At 57.9% G+C, this 18,254-nt stretch overlaps 1 protein-coding gene across 3 annotated transcripts in view; it reads left to right on the forward strand.

Annotated features, from left to right (window-relative positions):
* AHNAK2 (AHNAK nucleoprotein 2) overlaps window positions 1-18,254 on the forward strand; it is a 40,346-nt gene that overhangs the window by 1,729 nt on the left and 20,363 nt on the right. The window contains exons 1-6 of one of the 3 annotated variants that reach the window (XM_087447823.1): window positions 6,077-6,121; window positions 15,659-15,717; window positions 15,828-15,926; window positions 16,570-16,671; window positions 17,580-17,730; window positions 18,056-18,240. In XM_087447823.1, coding sequence (XP_087303949.1) covers window positions 16,657-16,671; window positions 17,580-17,730; window positions 18,056-18,240 — 351 coding nt within the window. In that variant the 5' untranslated portion in view covers window positions 6,077-6,121; window positions 15,659-15,717; window positions 15,828-15,926; window positions 16,570-16,656. Of the gene's footprint in view, window positions 1-6,076; window positions 6,122-14,566; window positions 15,291-15,658; window positions 15,718-15,827; window positions 15,927-16,569; window positions 16,672-17,579; window positions 17,731-18,055; window positions 18,241-18,254 lie in introns of those variants that run through there. The other 2 variants (XM_087447821.1, XM_087447822.1) reach the window with 2 other exon arrangements.

Consider the following 18,254-nt stretch of genomic DNA (forward strand, 5'->3'; position numbering starts at 1 on the left):
CCAGGCCTTTTCTGGCCGAAATTCCCTCCTAGCAGGCCAGAGATGGGCAGGCCCTCCCCAACCCTGGTCTTTCCATCCAGTCCAAATCTATTCTCCGGGGCCAGCCATGCCAGGTCCTCTGAAGACCCCTCCCAGAGCTGTCTGCACCCCTGCCCTCGGCCCAGGGGAGAGGGAGCCATCTCTTGTCCAGCCTGCATGCAGAGGCTACCCCCTGGTGGCTGTGCTGGGAACATACCCGCACAGGGATCCGCCCAGCCCCACTGCACCTGGCCAGTCCCAGCAGGCCCCACCTACCACCACTCCCCGCTACCGCCTTCCAGGCTGACCTCCCCCTAGTCCAGCAGCTCCACCTGGGTGCACCGCCCCCATGCAGGGCACCAACCACTTGACCCTGTGATGGGCCCCAGCTGTTACACCCCTTCCTATCCCAGGGGCAGCCAGTTTCTTCCTGAGGCAGAGCTGGGTAGCTAGACGGACAGGGAGCCCCCTACTCCGTGCCTGGGTCCCTGCCCTGCACGTGCAATCCCCTGGCTTGGCCTGGGGCCCCCGCCCCCACCCCAAGAAGCCCCCACTAGGTGCAGGGAGGCCCCAGGTGCAGTGATGCACCATGAGGGGGGTGATCTGGGTGGTCTCTCTTCAGCGGGGGGCCGTGGCAGCACTGGGGCCTTTCCCAAGAACAGTGCAATTGGTGCGTCTTCTGCGCCAGGCTGGGCCCCTCTGCACGGCCCTGGGCTCAGGGCTGCGAGGAGCGGTGGGCTGCATCTCGCATCTGTGGAGAGCAGTGACCACAGCCGCCCACGGCCGAGGCTGGGCAGAGAGGTAGAGCTGTGTAGCCAGGGAGGCCAAGTGCCAGCCCTGGCGAGCCAGTCTCTGCACTGTCCACACTGGTGGCTTTCCCTGGGTTGTCCACATTGGCGGAGGGGTGCATCCCTATTTTGCAGATGCGGACACTGAGTCTCGGAGCAGTGAGGCAGAGCCCTGCACCAATGTGGAGCCTCTCTGGCCTCCGCAGGGGCCGGAGTGGCTGTGCCACACGCTTTGCACGGTGGTCTGACAGGTGCTGGCTCTGCCCTGCCCCACCAGGTGGGGGGCCCACAGGCAGGAGGGCTCTCGTGTGCTCTTCTTCAGCCTGGAAGTGTCCACGGCAGGAGTGGTCACGGAGGAGGCAGTGGAAGTCACCCTGTGCCGGGGTACTGACACTCCTGATACCTTAAGGAAGCAGATTCTCAAAGCCACCGCTGGTGATGGCATGTGTGTTCCTGACAGCACCCCCGCTGTTTTCCTGGTGGGGACACTGAAGCTGGACAGCCTGCTCCCGCCCCAAGGCCTCAGGACAGGGGGTGGGGTGGGGCCGAGGAGTGGATAGGAGGTCCAGTGCCCCAAAGCCCCCTGCCTCCCCTGTGCCCCGGAAGCGGTGTGCGCCCACTCCACCTGGGGCTTGTTGAGGCCGGGCCTGCAGCAGGAATGCCCCCGTGGCCTTCTCTCCTCTGGCCAAGCTCTTCCATCCTGGGCCCGGCTATGCGCTGCCTCTTTCAGGAAACCCCCTGGATTGTTGGGCCCACCCCTAGCTCTCCTTCAGACTCCGACCATCTCGGCATCCTTTCCTCCATAACTGCCGTTTGCTGAAAGCCTCTGTTTCAGGTTCAGCCTGAGGCTGGCTTGCCTGGGGGTGGGAAACTGGGGGTGCCGGGAAGGAGAAGCGCAGGCAGGTTCCCTGCCACCCACTCCAGGGGTGAAAAGCCTGGATCTCCCAGCTGGGTCCTCTGCCTGGGTGAGGGCAAGAGGAGGCAGACCATAAGCTCAGGGGTAATGTGTGTGGGGGGTGCCTGCCCACCCCTGGGACTTGGGAGGTCACACATCAGGGAGCAGGAGTTCACTGTTGTCCATTCAGCAAAAGTGAGTCAGGCATGGCTTCTGCTATCACTGTAGCCTCGGGTGCACGGAGGAGTCAGGGAGGGCTTCCTGGAGGAAGGGCTACCTGATGAGTAGGAGAGGCCTGGAGAGGGCATTGGCTGGGGAGCAGGGTGGGGGTGGGGGGTAAAGGTGGAGAGGGGCAGAGGCCAGGCTGTTAGAAGGGAGGGCTGTGTCCCAAGGGAACTGGGGAGTCCCAAAGGGTTTCAGGGCAGTCCCCATGGGAAGGGGTGAGGCGAGGTGGGGAGGAGGTGGGAAATGGAGGAGGCTGAGGACTGAGAGGGGGAGGTGGGCAGGGCGAGCCCAGAGGGCTGAGTGTGGACAGGGAGCCTCAGCTGGACACACTGAGAACTGGCTGTGCTCCCCTGACCTCCTCCCGCCCCACTCTACGGGCAGCTGCCCCTTTGGCCGGGGGTTGGGTCACACCGTGAGCCTTCAGGGATACCTCGCTTGCCCACCTCTACCCCCAGGTTTCCTTTTGTTTTTCTTTTTTTGGAAGCTACAGGCGTCTGGAGCCAAAGATCTGCCTGCTGGGTAAATATTTAATAGTCAGAAGCACTTTCTAAAATGGAAAAATGGAGCTGGGCCCAGAAGCCCGAGGGGCTGGGGCAGGGCGGGAGGTGGCATTTCCACCCCCTGCCCACACCCCTTCCCACTGGCCACCTGGTTCCTGCCCTGTGGGGAGCCAGAGGGGGCCACGCTGACCCCAGTGTGTGTATGTGAGAGTGGGGGGTGGCGTTGGGTCCCCCTCTGCAGATAGCTTTTTGGGAGGGACTGGGGCAGGCACATCACGCCCAGGGGTGATGATGGGACTGTAGGCAGAGCTGCTGGCTCCCAGCCACCTCGCCAGCGGAGGCAGGCTGGTGACCTCCCGGGCTGGTCGGCTGTTCAAGGCAGGAGTCTTGGGAAGGGTCCTCGAGCTGCGCTCCTGCCAGGACATAGCGTGGATGTAGGTGTCCATTGCCGAGAGGACAGCTGAGGCTCAGAAAGCAGCGGGCTGGGGACAGGACGCCTGGTGGGGTCCTCGTCTGGGCCCTGCCTCCCTGTCGGAGCAGTAGGATTGACCATCTTGCTCAGGCCCACTGTCCGCCGGAAGGGCTGCCCAGGCGCTGGCGGCTGGCCCCGCTTGGCCAGGTCAAGGCTCCTTTGTCTGGGGCTTGAGCCCCCAGTTGGCTGCCTGCCAGGGTCGGGGTCAGACCGTGGGCTGCCTGCATCCGGCTCTGGGTGCTCTGCCCCTTCCCGCACCTCCCCTCACCCTGGCGATCACCTTGTTTCCCAAGAGCTGCCAGCCTTGCTGGACCCCTCCTAGCGTGGGGAAGAGGATGGCCTCCTACGGGTGCCTGGCCGCGGGAGCCCTCAAGGGTGGCTCCCTTCCCAGCAGGCCTTGCTCCTGGGTGGCACCAGCACCCAAAGGCTCCTCCGTGACACATCCCCTGAGAATGCCATGCTCAGCCCCAGTCTCCTTGCCAGCTGATTCACTATCAGCTGCCTTGGCCCTGCCTGGCCCCTGCCAGCAGCCGAGTTCCCTTGGTGACTCTAGCAGGAGCCAGGGGGTCCAGGCAGCTTTGAGTGACCATTGCGCATGCAGTGGGCATCGGCGGGCACGTGCTTGTGAGCCTGGATCTTAGGACCCGTAGCGTGGCAGCTCAGCAGATGCCCTGCCCTCTGCCCCTTCAGCTGGCCCAGCACCTGTCTGCCCACAGAACCTGGCCACATGGAGCCAGGGGTCTGGCAGGTGGGGGTCCCTGGGGGCTGAGGCAGGTGGGCAGGGCCTTGCCCAGAGCCCCTACCTGCTGGGGAGCCCGGTATGCCCCCTGCGGGACTGCACGCCAGCCCAGGGGCAGGGTGAGCGGTGGCCTCCTGGCTCTTGCCCCTAGAAGGTCACAGTGGTCCTGACCCAGAGCCCTGTGCTTCCAGCCTGACTCTTTCCGTTCCTGCCCAGTGCTCCCGGCCGGCCAGCGTCTGCACTGTCCTGCCAGCAGTCAGCCTGGGAGCCACATGTGCACAGCACTGGCCAAGTGCTGCTGGCGCTGGCTGCCTCTGGGGAGAGAGTCCAGGGTCGGAGCTGCGAGGGCTCCGGGCAGAGCACACGCTGGGAGTCCGGAGAGGGCCTGTGGTGGGGGAGCAGAGCCTAGGATGTTGGGGAGGGGTGTGGCTGGAGGAGAGGCCCCAGCCTGCAGGCCGCATGGCAGTGGGAGTCTGGTGGTGCACCTCCCTCTGGCTGCATGAGGTGGGGGCCCGATTAAGGCTATTGCAGTGGTCCAGGGCCGGGCAGCGGCAGGGGAGCCAGGGGAGGCGGTGGGGTTCAGGGGGATGGGGGCGTGGATCGACTGGTTTGGGGCACCCAGGCTGAGGAGAAAAGGCGGTGGGGTGAGCCCCTTCCTGCCAGCATCCTCCCCCTCCTGCCAGCTAGCTCAGCCTCTGGGCTGTGCTGAGTCAGCCAGTGGGCCCTGCTCTGGGGGCGGTGACGGTCTGGTGGGGTGTCAGGCAGTAAACAAAGAGCTCCCAGGTGAGAGGTGTCTAGGCCATGGGGGTGGGTGGGGTCACAGCCAGCAGGCCTGGCCGGCTTTCCTGTCTCACTGTAAATAGAGTTGTTTGTGACCCGCTAAGTTATTAGACTGGGGGCCTGCCCACGTCCTCTCACCCCGTTTGTCCCCCGGAGCCCTGGGCTGGTGGGGGCCTTCTCCCTACCAGGGAGCCCTCCGAGTGGCCAGGGCCCTTCCCTTGCTGTTGCCCCACCTCAGGCCACTCCTGGCTTCTCGTGTCGGGGTTGGGGGCCCCCTCCCCAGCAGCTCCTTTCTGTGCCTGCTGCCCTCAGCTGCCCCAGGAGTCCCCAGCTCTGTGGCTGCCTTGCTGACCCTGGCCTGGTGTGGTGGCCACGTGGGTGCGGGCGGTCCCATCAATGCCCTCCCTGGGGCTGGGCCTGACTCCTCACCACCCTCGCACCCCAGGCTGGGCCTCTCAGCTGTGGAGGGCCTGCTCTGACCTGCTTGTGGAGTGCTGGTACCCACAGACAGGGGTCCGCCCCCTGAGGGGCGGTGGGGCACAGGCAGGGCAGCCCTGGGATCCTGCAGGAGATCTGCAGATAGCATAGCCAGTGCAGTCCTGCTGGGGACTGCCGGGATCCCAGAGCCCACAGGGGCCTGGAGAAGGAATCCGCATCCTCCTACCCACTCCGCGCCTGGGGCGGGGCTGAGGGTCCCGGGGGGACTGTGGGGTGAGGTGATAGGAGGTGGCAGGCCAGGCAGTCGGAGCTCTGGGGAGCAGGTGGCTTGGGGTCTTTGGACTTGGGGACTCCTCAGCCACCACTTATATCCAAATGAGTGGGGTGGGGTTGTTAAAAATGCTGGTTCCAGGGCCCCGCCACACCCAGCTCACCAATGTCCCGGGGCTTTGAGGCGTGGGGGCTACTGAGTTTCCGCCGGGGTCAGGCTGCCCTCTAGGGGCACGGGCAAGTGGGCATTGGCTGAGGCCTCCTTCCGCAGGGTCACTGACCCACGGGTGGGCCGGGCCTGCCCTGCTTTGGCCTTGGTGGCCTTGTCTGTGGACAGGGCTGGCTGTGCCCTGGGCAGGGGTCTCAGCAGAGCCTGAGGTGAGGGGCCTTGTGGTGAAGCCCCAGGTGCCAGATGGAGCAGGAATCTGTGCCCATCTCAGGTCCCTCCTGGAAGGGCCCCGTCTGCCCCTCGGGCGTGCCCCCACTTCTCTGCACCCTGTACCCCAGCCCCGCCAGTTCCAAACCTCTGCTCTGGCACCTACTGGGAAACTGAGGCACAGGGCCTTTGCGTAGCCTGCCAGAGGGTCCTGTCTGACATGGGAGTCTGTCTACCTGTCTGTCCACACAGCAGGACTGGACTGGACCGGACCGGATAGGGCAGGGCCGGTGGTAGTGACTCAGACATCCCCGTGCTGGGAGGGCGTTTCCTCCCTCAGTCAGCTGCTCACGCTGGGGGGGTTCTCTGGGGGAGGGGCAGGGTCCCCAGCTCCTTGAAGCTGAGGGGCAGGGGCCTGGGCCAGCTGGGGGCCTGTAAGGGGGCCACCCACTCACTCTGGTGGGGCCAGGGGGGCTTGGCAGGGCTCCCTGCCCCAGAAGGAGGCCTGAGGGCGGGCAATGGAGGGAGGGCCTGGGAGGGGCGGGACCAGGCAGGCAGCAGGAGGGAGCCGCCAGCCTGGGATCTTCACTTCTGGGCAAGTTGGGAGGACGTCGGCCTCGGTAAGCGGCTGCGCTGTCTTCTGTTCTTACCCCCGCACCCCTGCCCCCAGCCCCCTTCCCGGGTCCAGCCCTTGGCGCCTGCCCGGCTGACAACCCAGCGGGCCTGTGGGGGCCTGGTGTGGGGCTTGGGAGCAGGGGCCAGAGCTGGGCCAGGCATCTCCCTGACCCCTGCCCTGCCCCAGCCCCAGCTCCAGCTGATGCTGGAAGGGCAGGTGGGCCAGGTCACGGTGGCCGAGGGCACCAGCCCTCTTCAGTCCCAGGACAGGCAGATACCCAAGGCTGGACCATGTGGCCTGCAGGGGGGTCCTCAGATGTTGGCTTCTGTCCTTGTTTGGTGCACTGGGGTTCCTGGTGGGGCGTGGGAGGGAGGGTCAAGCAAGCCCAGGCCTGCTTACCTGCAGGTGCCAGGTGGGTGTGGGGACCCTGTCCCAGGGTCACACTGTGCCGGGCATCTCCCCAGAGAGACAAACAGGCTCGGGCCCACTTGGCCCGTCTGGGGTGAAAAGGAGCATGGGGCAGCTCCTTTTGGCTGCTGGTCCCCTTGGGGTTGGTGGGCTGACATGCCTGCCCCAGGCCTCAGTTTCTCCAGGTGCAGAAGGAAATGCGCTGGGCCCACTTGCTGCCCCTCCCAGGCCCCCCCACCCAGCACCCTCAGGCTGGGCAGGACTTGCCCTTTTCCAGGAGATCTGCCCTGCTCCCTCCCTCCTCTCCCCATCCACTCCCTGCACTAGCATTCGTTATGCACCTACTGTGTGCCGTTATGCACCTATTGTGTGCCAGGCTCTGAGTGCTTGGTGAGCAATGTTCTGGGGACCAGGGACCAGGCAGTGGCCAGAAGCGATGGCAGGGCGGCTAGGCTCAGTCTGTGAGTTGGTGGAGGAAACAGCATGTAAAATGTGCAGAGTGGGGGAGAGAGCCTGGCCTTGGAGCGCTGCTCTGCTCAAAGGTCTGGGACCCAGGCAGCAGCCTGAGGGCTGGGGGGCTGCAGAGGTTGAACAACCTGCCTTGGAGAGGCTCCAAGGCCAGGCTGACCGATGGGTGGCACCAGGGAGCTACAGAGGGGTGTGGCGGGAGAGGGTGATGTGTAAGACTCCTGGTTTCAGCTGGGGCTGCAGTGGGAGTGGCTGCGAGGTGGCTGAGGAGCCCTTGCCCCCAGGTCTAGGCGCACCCAGGTCTAGGGGGACTGAGGCTGGCTCCCCGGCCCTCCTGGAGCCTTCGAGGCAGAAGCAGGAGCCAGGGCCAGCCTCCCCATGCAGCAGTGTTATCTTGAGAAACATCGGGGAGAGCTGGGGAAGCCCTCGTGGCCTGCGGCTGTTGCTTAGGAAAGTCTAAAGGTCTCATGACGAGTCAGCCGAGCACTTTCCTCGTGAACTTCCAGGATAGGGTGAGGCCCGAGCGTCCATGTGCCCGTGTGGGCACTGGGCTCCAAGCCCCGAGGGCAGCGTCCTTGAAGGGTGAGCCTCCCTCGGGGGTCCCACTCCCATAGTTCCCTGGGTCAGCTGGTGGCCTCCCCCGGGACTGTGCACTGGTGCTCCAAGGAGGGTCCCAGGCCCAGACACACATGTCCACACACACCCCTGCATGTGAGCATGAAGACCCTGTGAGCAAATGCCCTTGCATGAGCTCTTGCGCACACGCACACGTAGGCATGCACTCAGGCCACCATCTAGGGCCCCCTTTGCGGCCCTCTTCCCACCTCTTCCCATGGGTCCCCAGTCCCACCATTGCCCTGGTGACATGCAAACGCACCCACCATACCTCCATACCTCGTCCCATCTGGAGGCTGGAGCTGGGCCCCAGGGGCAGCCAGTTTGGAGGCAAACTTGGGTTTTGTTTAAGCAAAATTGCCCCACCCATGCGTGGCCCTACTCTGGGCCCTCCAAGAACTCCTACTTGGCTGGGGGCTAGTGAGAGAGTCCCCAACTCAGTCCAGAGCCCTGTGGGCAAGGTGAGTCTGGAGAAGTCATCCTGGGCAAATGCCCCCCTTCCTGCATCCCCCTTCACCTGCTCCCCTAGCCAGCAGAGCACCTCTCCGTGGCTCTGAACCCTCCCCAGACACACTTCCTGGAGGCCCCACCCCAGAATATTCCAGTTCTTGGGAGTGAGGCTTTTCTGCTGATGGTGAGCCCAGCCCCCACTCATCCCGTGTCCCCCAGGCCCTCCACCCTGGAGTGGTTAAGGCCTGACCTGGGGTCACTCCCCCGGGGTACCAGTTTGCATTGCAGGAGTGGGATGTTCCAGTGGTGTCTGAGGCCCAGGACAGGTTCGGGTTAGGAGCTGGACGGAGCGGGTTAGCACCTAGGTTGCCGGGGCGGAGGAGGGGAAAGGGCATGTGGGGAGGCACCAGGTGCCAGCAGCCACACTTGCTGGGCCTGGCTTGGCATGTCACCTCCATGTCCTCTGTGAAGTGGGGCTTTATTATGATTGTCATTTGAGGTGACTCTGGGGCTGCCCTGCTTCAGAGGCTGTCTGGGGCCGGCGGGGTGCCGGGGCCAGGTCCAGCAGGCTGACAGGACGCCTCCCCTGCACTCAGAGCTGAGGTGAGGGCCCCTCAAGACCTGGGGCCTGGGAGGACGAAGCTCTGGGGGGTACTGGGGTGCCTGCTCTTTCCTCCCCAGGGGCGCAGGTCAAAGCTGGCAGGGCTGCTGCAGCCTTGCCCCACGGCAGGCAGGATTTCCTCCTTCCTGTCTGTGTGTCCCTGGGCCAGGCTCCTGCCAGCCCCGGGTTCTGCCTTAAGGGGCGCAGAGGGACCCATAGCTTAAAACCACAGCCTGGCAACCTCCCAGCGGTGTGGCCTTGGGCTGGGCTGAGCTGGGCCTGCTGCCTCCCTGAGGCCTGAGCTTCATCCCTACCGTGGGCACAGGGCTCAGTGCCACCCAGGGGGTGGTTGTGAGGGTGGGACTGGCCTGGGTGGGCCCAGCAGGCAGGACGAGGCTCGCGGGCCAGCTGGAGCAGGGCTGGCTGCGCCTCTCTCCTCCCCTTGGGTTCCCAGCGCAGGGTGTGCCCCGGCTTCCCAGCTGTAAACACCTTTCCTCACCCTGCCCTCGACGCCCACGGGACCCCTGGAGCAGATTTGGGGGTGCAGCTCTTGATGCCCACGGGAATCCCCTGGAGCAGACTTGCGGTGCAGCCCTCGATACCCACGGGACCCTGGAGCAGATTTGGGGGTGCAGCCCTCGACGCCCAGGAGACTCCCCTGGAGCAGATTTGGGGTGCAGCTTCTCAGGGCCGACCACGGGGCCTTCCCCCGCAGCGCGCCCCCCAGCACACGGCGCCCAGCCCGAGGCCCCGCCCGCCGGCCGCTCGGCACTCCCGGCCTGGCTCCCCTGATCCAGCAGCCGCCTTCCAGAGCCCTTCCCGGTCTGCGCGACCGCCGCCCCAGGGACCCGCCTGCCGGCCGGGAGGGGCGATGCGCTCCTGTTTTGCTGTCTGACTTGGCGGCGGCGGCGGCGGCGGCGGGAGGAGCGGGCGGGTTTCTGGGCGGAACCCGGAGCTCCGCAGACCTCCCCACCCCCGTGCTGGGGCTGCCTGAGCCCCGCCCCCGACGGCGCAGGCCCCACCTCCAGGCCGGCAGGGACCCTCCGACGCCCCCCAGGCGGCCCCGGGTGGGGCGGGCGGGGAGGCAGCGCCGGGAGACCGGTCCCCCCGACGGCTGGGGGCGGGGGCGCCGCCGTGTCTGGACTCAGCCCCTGCCGTGTCCCTGCTCCACCTCCTGCGGAACGAGCCACCTCGGGCAAGTGGCCTCCCGTCTCCCAGCCTGTTTCCTCATTGCTTACCCACAGCGCACCCACTCTGGGGATCAGGGGTGAGGGTCTGGACAGAACTGGAAGGGAAACTGAGGGCAGAGAGAGTGGAGTCAGCCGCCTCTGCCAAGCTCCCCCTTGGCTTCCGCGCAGGGGAGCAGTCTCCGCTCCCCGCCACGCCCTCTGGCAAGGCCCGGAGGCGGAGTCAAGAACTCTCTCTCCCCAGCTGGCGACGCCTTCCCGCCGCCGCCCCCTCCGCACCTCCCCCTCCTCAACCCCCCTCCACAGCGCAGCCCCTCAGGTTCTTCTGGGTGGGCAGAGCGGCCCTCAGACATGTTTGGGGAAATCAAGGCTCAGAGAGAGGTCAGGCTTGCTCAGGGGCACACTGCAAATTGGCCAGAGCGTAGCAGGCAAACGGCACTTCTGCCAGGACCCGCTCCGTGGGGGCAGGGACGCGCCCAATCCCGGTCAGGCCGGGTGCCCATCCCGTGGGCAGGGGCTCGCTCCCTCTGCGCTCCACGCTCTGCTGGCCTGGTGGGGCGGGAGTGGGCACTCGTGTCCCCTGGTCACCAGCAATGCGGTCACACGGGGGAGGGCCTCCAGAGCTGCTGAGAGATCAGTGCTTTCCTTTGAATATTTAGTACAGTTGGGGCGAGGCGGTTGGGTCTGCTTGTGGGAAGGTTTTAAATAAGGGATTTGATTGTTCAATCATTACAGAACTATTCAGATGGTCTTTCTCCCTGCGCCTGTTGGCGGGGTGTTTCTCTAGGAATATGTCCAATTCATCTAAATTTTCAGATTTATTGGCATAAAGTTTATAATTGCCTCATGTCAATTTTATGTAGAATTTTAAAAATTTTTCTTGAAAAAGAGTATACATCCTAAGTACGTAGCTTGAGACATTTTCCCAAAGTGGACACACTGGTGTAGCCCCGTACCACAGCCAGGGGCCCTGCCTGGCTGGCTCTGCCCTCCCCAAAGGGGTGCTCACAGGAGCAGGGCTGTGCAATCCAAGCTCCGTGTGGTACAGCTCTGTGTGAGCTCTTGGCACAGCCAGCTCTGTCTCCACATTGTGTGTGTGAGATTCACCACATGCCGCAGAAGCAGTTCATTCATTTGCATTGCCATATAATATTCCGTTGGACAAATACCCACATTTTTTTTTCATTCTATTGTTGATGGACATTTTTTTTTTAATTTTTTATTTATTTATTTTTCCCCCAAAGCCCCAGTAGATAGTTGTATGTCATAGTTGAACATCCTTCTAGTTGCTGTATGTGGGACGCGGCCTCAGCATGGCCGGAGAAGCGGTGCGCTGGTGCGCGCCTGGGATCCGAACCCCTGGCCACCAGCAGCAGAGCGCGTGCACTCAACCGCTAAGCCACGGGCCGGCCCTGTTGATGGACATTTGAGTCTTTCTGATTTCTGGGTTCTACGGTAGTGCTGAGGTACACATTTTGGTACCTGTCTTTTGGGGACCATATGTGTTTCTGTTGCGTGTGGAGGGGGGACCACAGGGCGGGGCCGGAAGTGTTAGACTAGCAGACACTGCCAGGCTGTTTTCCAAAGTGACTGTCAGTTCCCCCCAGCACCTACAACGGGGGGAGTTGCAGTTGCCTCCCGTGCTCTACACGTTGCGGTGTGGCCAGCCTTGTTCATTTCAGCTGTCTCCTTGTTGTGTGATGACTATGGATGCTGAGCGCCTGTCCACAGGTTAATTGACCAGTTGGAGGTCTTCTTTTGTGAATTGTACTTCCAGAGTTTGCTTGCCCATTTTTCTGTTGGGTTATCTGTCTTTTTCTTTTGGTTTCCAGGAAGTCTTTGTACATTCTGGGTGGCAGCCCTTTGTTTGGTAAATGTATTGCAAATCTCTTTGCCCAATCCATGGCTTGACTTTTCACTCTCTGGGTGGTGTGTTTTGATGAACAGAAGCTCTTCATTTTAATGTAGACAGATTTATCAGTCATTTCCTTTAGGGCTAGTGCTTTTCGTGTCCCCAAAGTCATTCTGTTTTATCTTCTGGATGCGTTTTTGTTAAACCGTCAACTTTGGATCTGCAATCCACATGAAATTGATAGTTTTTTGTGGCTGACGTATGAGTTGAGATTAATATTTTTCCATATGGATATCCAGTGGACCCAGCACCAGTTATTGAAAAGATCATCTGTTTCCCTTAGCTTTATATCTGTGTCAGTCTGGTTCTGGGATCTTTGTGCCATTGGTTTTAATTTGCATTTTCCTATGGCTAAAGATGTTGACCCTCTTGTGCCTACTGGTACATATTCTTTTGTGAAGTGTCTGTCCAAATCTTTTACCCATTTTTGATTGATTTTTTTGACTTTTTCTATTGATCTGTAGGAATCTTCTGGATGCAAGTCCTTTGTCAGATATATGCATTACCTTTTCATTGTCTTAAGAATGTCTTTCAAGACGAGGAGTATTTAATTATGATGAAATATAATTTATCACATTTCTTTTAGGACTCACACCTTTTGTATCCTGCTTAGGAAAACTTTGCCTCCCCCAAGGTGGCAAAGAATTTCTCCTATGTTTTCAACTTCTTGTAGAAGTTTTATAGTTTTAGGTTTTACGTTTAGCCCTATGATTCATTTTGAGTTAATTTTTATATGTGATGTGAAGTAAGGGTTCAAGGTTTTATTTTTTTTTCCCAAATAAATATTCAGTTGTCCCAGCACCATTGTTAAAAAGACTATTAATTTTCTATTGAAATAACTTGGCTGCTTTGTCAAAAATCAATTGACCATACAAAGTGTGGGACTCTTCCAGACTTTCTATTCTGTTCCATTGATCTTTATGTTTATACCATACTGCCTTGATTCCAGTGGGGCTCAGAGAAAATACCTAGTACGATTTAAATTATTTTAAATTTATTGAGACATTTTTAATGAGCCAGCATATAGTTTGTCTTGGTGAATGTCCCGTATGCACTTAAAAGGAATGTGTATTCTGCTCTTGTCAGGCCGAGCAATCCCTAAGTATCAACTTGGTCTTCCCTGTTCTATTTCATGAGGCTGTCGACTAGGAGGGGAGTGTCAGTGTCTCCGACTGTGATTGTGGGTTTGTCTATTTGCCCTTGCAGTATTGCCAGTTTTCACTTCCGTGTTTTTAACCTCTGTTCTTAGGTGTGTACAGACTTAGGTTTATTATGTTCTTTGATGAATTATCCCCTTTATCATTATGAAATGTTATGAGTAGTTTTTGCATGCTATATATTTTTCTTTCCTTTCACTTTTAACCCATCTGTATCTGTATATTTATGGTCCATTTCATGTAGATAGCATATAGTTGGGTCTTGCTTTTCTCTCTCTTCTGACAATCTCTACCTTTTGATTGGAATTTTAAGTCCCTTCATATTTAATGTAATTGTTGATATGGTTGGTTTAAATCCTACCGTCCTGTTAATTGCTTTCTATTTTGTCCCATCCGTTCTTTGCTCCTTTTTCCCTCTTTCCTTACCTTGTTTTAGCATTAATTAAATATATTTACACATATGTAACTGCTCAATAATATACGTAATACATATATATTTATATATTTTATACTATGTATACATTGTATATATTTGTATATACACAATAGATACACTTACATGTATTTATAGATAATGTATTGCTTTTACTATTCCATTTTCTTTCCATATTGGCTTATTAGCTATGCATTTTTTTAATGATTGCTTTATGGTTTATACTATGTACATTTTACTCATCACAATAACCTTCAAATAGCATTATTCTACCTCATGCACAATATAAGAACTTTACAGCAGAAACTGCCTTTACCACCAACCCCATCCTTCATGTAGTTGTCATATGCTTTACTTCTGCATATGTTAATTCTAGATTTTATTATTTTTATTTTATGCAGTTAGTTATCTTTTTCAGCTCTATTGAGGTATGATTTACATATCATAAAGCCCATGCATTGTAAATGTACAATTCAGTCGTTTTTAGTAACTTTATAGAGCTGTGCAACCACTACAATCCAGTTCTAGAACATTTCTATCACCTCCAAATTCTCTTGAGCCTGTTTACAGTCAGTGCCTGCTCCCACTCCTAGCCCTAGGCAATATTTCATTCATTCTGGTAAACTATAGAAATTCTGATCAAACATATCTCCTTTTTCCTCCCCCTCCTTTTTGCTATTATTGTCATATGTATATTACATCTATATACGTTATAGTCCCAAAATATGGTGTTAGAATTATTGCCCTGTGCGAGGAGTTGACAGACTATGGGCTGTGCACTAAATGCAGCCTGTTTGTTTTGTGAGTGAAGTTTGGTTGGAACGCAGCTTTGCTCATTCATTTCCGGGTGTCTGCAGCTGCTTCTGTGCTGCACCTGGAGGGCCACATCAGGGATGGGATGGCCTGCAAGGCCTAAAATAGCTATTAAAAGCAAGAAATAGCAAGAAAAGTTTGCCAACCCTGCTGTATACAATCTTATGTCTTTTAAAGAAGTTAAGAGATGGAATGAGGAAAAGGATTTATTTATAGAGGTTTTTATAGTTGCCCGCATTTTTACCATTTTCTCCATTCCTCATTTCTTTCTGTGGATTTGAGTTAGTATCTGGTGTCAGTTCCTTTAGCACTCCTTGTAAGGCAGATCTGCTAGCAATGAATTCTCCCAGACTTTGTTCATTTGCAAATGTCCTTATTTTGCCTTTATTTTGAAGGATCATTTGCTAGATATAGAATTTGGGTGACAACATTTCCCTCTCAGCAATTTGAGTATGTTGTTCCACTTTCTTCTAGCTTCCATGGTGTCAGATGTAAATTGTATTCTTGTGCCCTTATATGGGATGGGTCATTTTTCTCTTGCTGCTTCCAAAATTTTCTTTTTCTCTTACACATTTTGACTGTGATGTGTCTAGTCTGGATCTCTCTGTGTTTTCCTATCGGTGTTTGTGAGCTTCTTGGATCTGTAGGTTATCCTCAGCCTTTATTTCTTCAAATATTTTTCTGCCTCTTTCTCTTCCTCCTTTCCTTCTGAGACTTCTCTTACACGTATATTGGTATTCTTACTGTTGTCCCACAGATATCTGAGGCTCTGTTCATTTTTCCTCTGTTCTTCAAATTGGTTAATTTCTATTAATCTACACGTTTTTCGTTTTTTTCTTCTGGTGTCTCAGATCTGCTCTTAAGCCCCTCCAGTAGATTTTCAACTCCAGAATTTTCACTTGGCTTTTTTATGATTTCTGTTTCTTTATGACATTCTCTCTTCATTGAGCCATTGTCATCATGTATTCCATTCATTCTTTAAACGTGGTTTCCTTTAGTTTTTTAAACAAATTTATAATAGCTGCTTTGAAGTCGGTGCTAAATCCAACCCCTGTGGATGTTCAGGACAGTGTCCGTTACTGCTTCGCTCCTCAGTGTGGATCATACATCCTGTGTCTTTGCAGGTCTTGTAAGTTTTTGTTGAATGTCGGATGTTCTAGGTTACACACTGGGGCAACTCTGGACTCTGATTCCCCCTCACAGTGATTACTGTTGTGTGTGTGTGTTTAGTAACTTTCTTGGACTAAATCAGTGGTGTCTCTCTCCTTTGTCTGAGCTCCCCTGGTGCTGGCTCACTGCCATCTGACCTGATATCACCACCTCCCTGGCCCAGTGGCTGTGGATCCCCCCCACCCCTGTGTGTGCACTCAGACCCAGTGTCCAGGATGGGGCTACACCACCTCCATGGTAGATGTCCCCTCCTGGGCCCCCACCCCCAGGTCACCATCTGATCCCGCCACCTGCGTGGCTCCACTGACTCAGCCTCTCTCTCCACAGTGTCTGGCCGGCAGCTGCAGCCCGGGGAGCCAGATGCAGAGACCGAGGAGGACCACTCTGTAAGTGAGCCCCAGGGAGGCCGCATGTTCCACTTATAGCCCCGCACCCATCCTTTCTGGGCCTGAGCAGAGCCCGAGTGGCTAAGGGTAACCTGATTCTCTCCTGCTAGGTGACTGAAGGGCCTGTGGACGAGACCATTCGGCCACGGCCACAGGGGTCCTCACCTGTCTACGAATACGCCACTGAGGGTACTGGCTTCGGACCCCCGGTAAGCCTGCTGGACAGAGACCCCCAGGCTGAGGGAAGGCCCAGGCATGGGGCCTTCCTCCTCCCGCATCACCCTGTGTGGGCAACTCATACGTGTGTCTGAGCAGCCTTGCCGCCCTGCCCTGCTGCCCACTGGGCCATCCTTTCTGACCCCTCTGCACCACTTCCCCCAGGACCCCTCCCTGCAGTTGGCCAAGACACAGTCATGGTGGCGCACGTGTGTGTGCGTGTAGGGAACAGACCTCATGCTTCTGCGTGTAGCATGGCACAGGCTGTATGCGCACACATGCCATCTCTGGAAAGGAGACACAGACAGGGTCCCCACGGCCACCTCTGGAGAGGAGGACGCGGCGAGGGCCTTGGGGAAGACGTGTTTACTGACGGATGCGTTCTTGTCCTGCTTGTATTTCTTTCTTACCCTGCTCCACACAAAACCCCAGTTACCGTGGGGTTTCCCTGGGTGTGGCCCTGTCAGGAAGCACCGAGGCCCTGAGTCACCATCTCCCTGGAGGGCCTCAGCTCCCTCTGCCCACAGCTGTGCTCTGGGGGTTCTGGGCCCTTTGAGCTGGGCTCTCCTGGCCTCCCCGAGTCCCCCTGCCCCCTGGGCTGGGGCTGGTGGGTGACCCCTGTGTCTGTGGCTGCAGGAAGACACGCCGAGCAGGCAAGCCTCCTCAGGGAGGCGGAGATCCTGGTGGAAGCGAGATTCAGGGGACTCACGGACATTTTCCAGGATGAGCCATCCAGAGGTGGGTATGGTGGCAGCTGAGGGTCAGGGGGGTGACCCCTCCAAAGGGCTCCAGCCAGGGTGACCTGGGCCAAAACCAGAAGGAGGGGGGCAAGGAGGCTGGCAGTGAGCCACTGTGTCCTGTGCAAGGGCATGCCCGTCCCCCTCATCAGGCCTGTGGGAGTGGTGGGGAGGGGTTCCAGAGGGCTGGTCCAGGCTTCCACCAAGACCCCTCTACTCCTGTGATGAAGAGCCTGGACTACTGGCCAGGTGGACCGAGATGCACAGACCTCAGTGTTCTCAGCTGTACAATGGGTAAGGCTGCTGCCTGCTGTGTACACAGGCCACAGAATGTGCTAGATTCTGTGGGCACCCAGTGCAGTAGGTGCACTGCCTCCTGAGGCAGCCTGTTCTGTCATTGGCGGCCCCAGCAGTTCTAAAGCTCTGCCGGTCCCCGAGGCCCCCATCATCTCCAAGGTCAGACCAGCCACACTGTTTGCTGTACTTTCCTCGGCGTTTATGACCCTCCTTGGTTTGAGCACCAGCTGCCTGGTGTGCGATCAGTGCTTAGAACGAGTGTGAAGAGCAAACAATGAGCCAACGGGAGAGGGTTTGGCCCCTGTGTGCAGAAGCCTCTCCTTTCTGCGCAGTGAGCTGCACTGGGCGTGGATGGGGGCCAAGACCAGGCTGCTCCTGGGTCCTGGCAGGTGGGGCGGGGACAAGAGGAGGCCCCTCCCACCTGAGGCTGCCTGCAGCTGGCTTCCTCCAAAGTTGGATACACCTGGCTGGGGGCCCTACCCTTGCCCTGTGTCACCTGGATGATGGACAGGACTCTGGGGTCCCCATCCTCAGGGGAGGCAGCCCCCAGCACTGATGCCTGTGATGGGACAAGCACATGCTCACCACGGCCCTGATGTGCTTCTGCTCCAGTCCATGCAGGAGGCGACAGAAGTGACACTGAAGACCGAGGTGGAGGCTGGAGCCAGTGGCTACAGCGTCACTGGCGGTGGGGACCAGGGGATCTTTGTCAAGCAAGTGCTAAAGGATTCCTCGGCTGCCAAGCTCTTCAGCCTGAGAGAAGGTGCCATGATCGCCCCATTCCTGGGGTCCCCATGGTCCCTATCAGGGTGGGAGGTACCTGGAGGGGGATAGGGGCCACGCCTGGAGCTCAGGATGACCCCCTGAGACTGCTCAGCTGTGTCCAGGCTGGTGCCACTCGCCGTGCTGGGTTTTCTCACCTGTGAAATGGGGTAGACCCCTTCCCACCCAGGGCTTGATGGAGGGACGGGGCTGGGCAGCCCGGGCAGGTGTCCCTTTCTCCTTCCCACACCCCTGTAGACCCCTCCCTCACAGCGATGGTGAGGCCGGGGGAACTAAGGCCCCAGGCCCACCTTGTCTTTCTCCAGGGGACCAGCTGCTCAGCGCAACCGTATTCTTTGACGACATTAAATATGAAGATGCTCTCAAAATCCTCCAGTACTCAGAGCCGTACAAGGTTCAGTTCAAAATCAGACGGAAACTTCCTGCCAGAGAGGATGAGGCGTGGGCTTCTGGCGGTTTGCAGCGCGGCCCGCAGGGCAGTGAGAAGCAGGTCAGGCAGCCGTG

This window comes from Ceratotherium simum, chromosome 24 (assembly GCF_057802395.1).
Source record: "Ceratotherium simum simum isolate JZ-2026a chromosome 24, ASM5780239v1, whole genome shotgun sequence".
Lineage (NCBI taxonomy): Eukaryota > Metazoa > Chordata > Mammalia > Perissodactyla > Rhinocerotidae > Ceratotherium > Ceratotherium simum.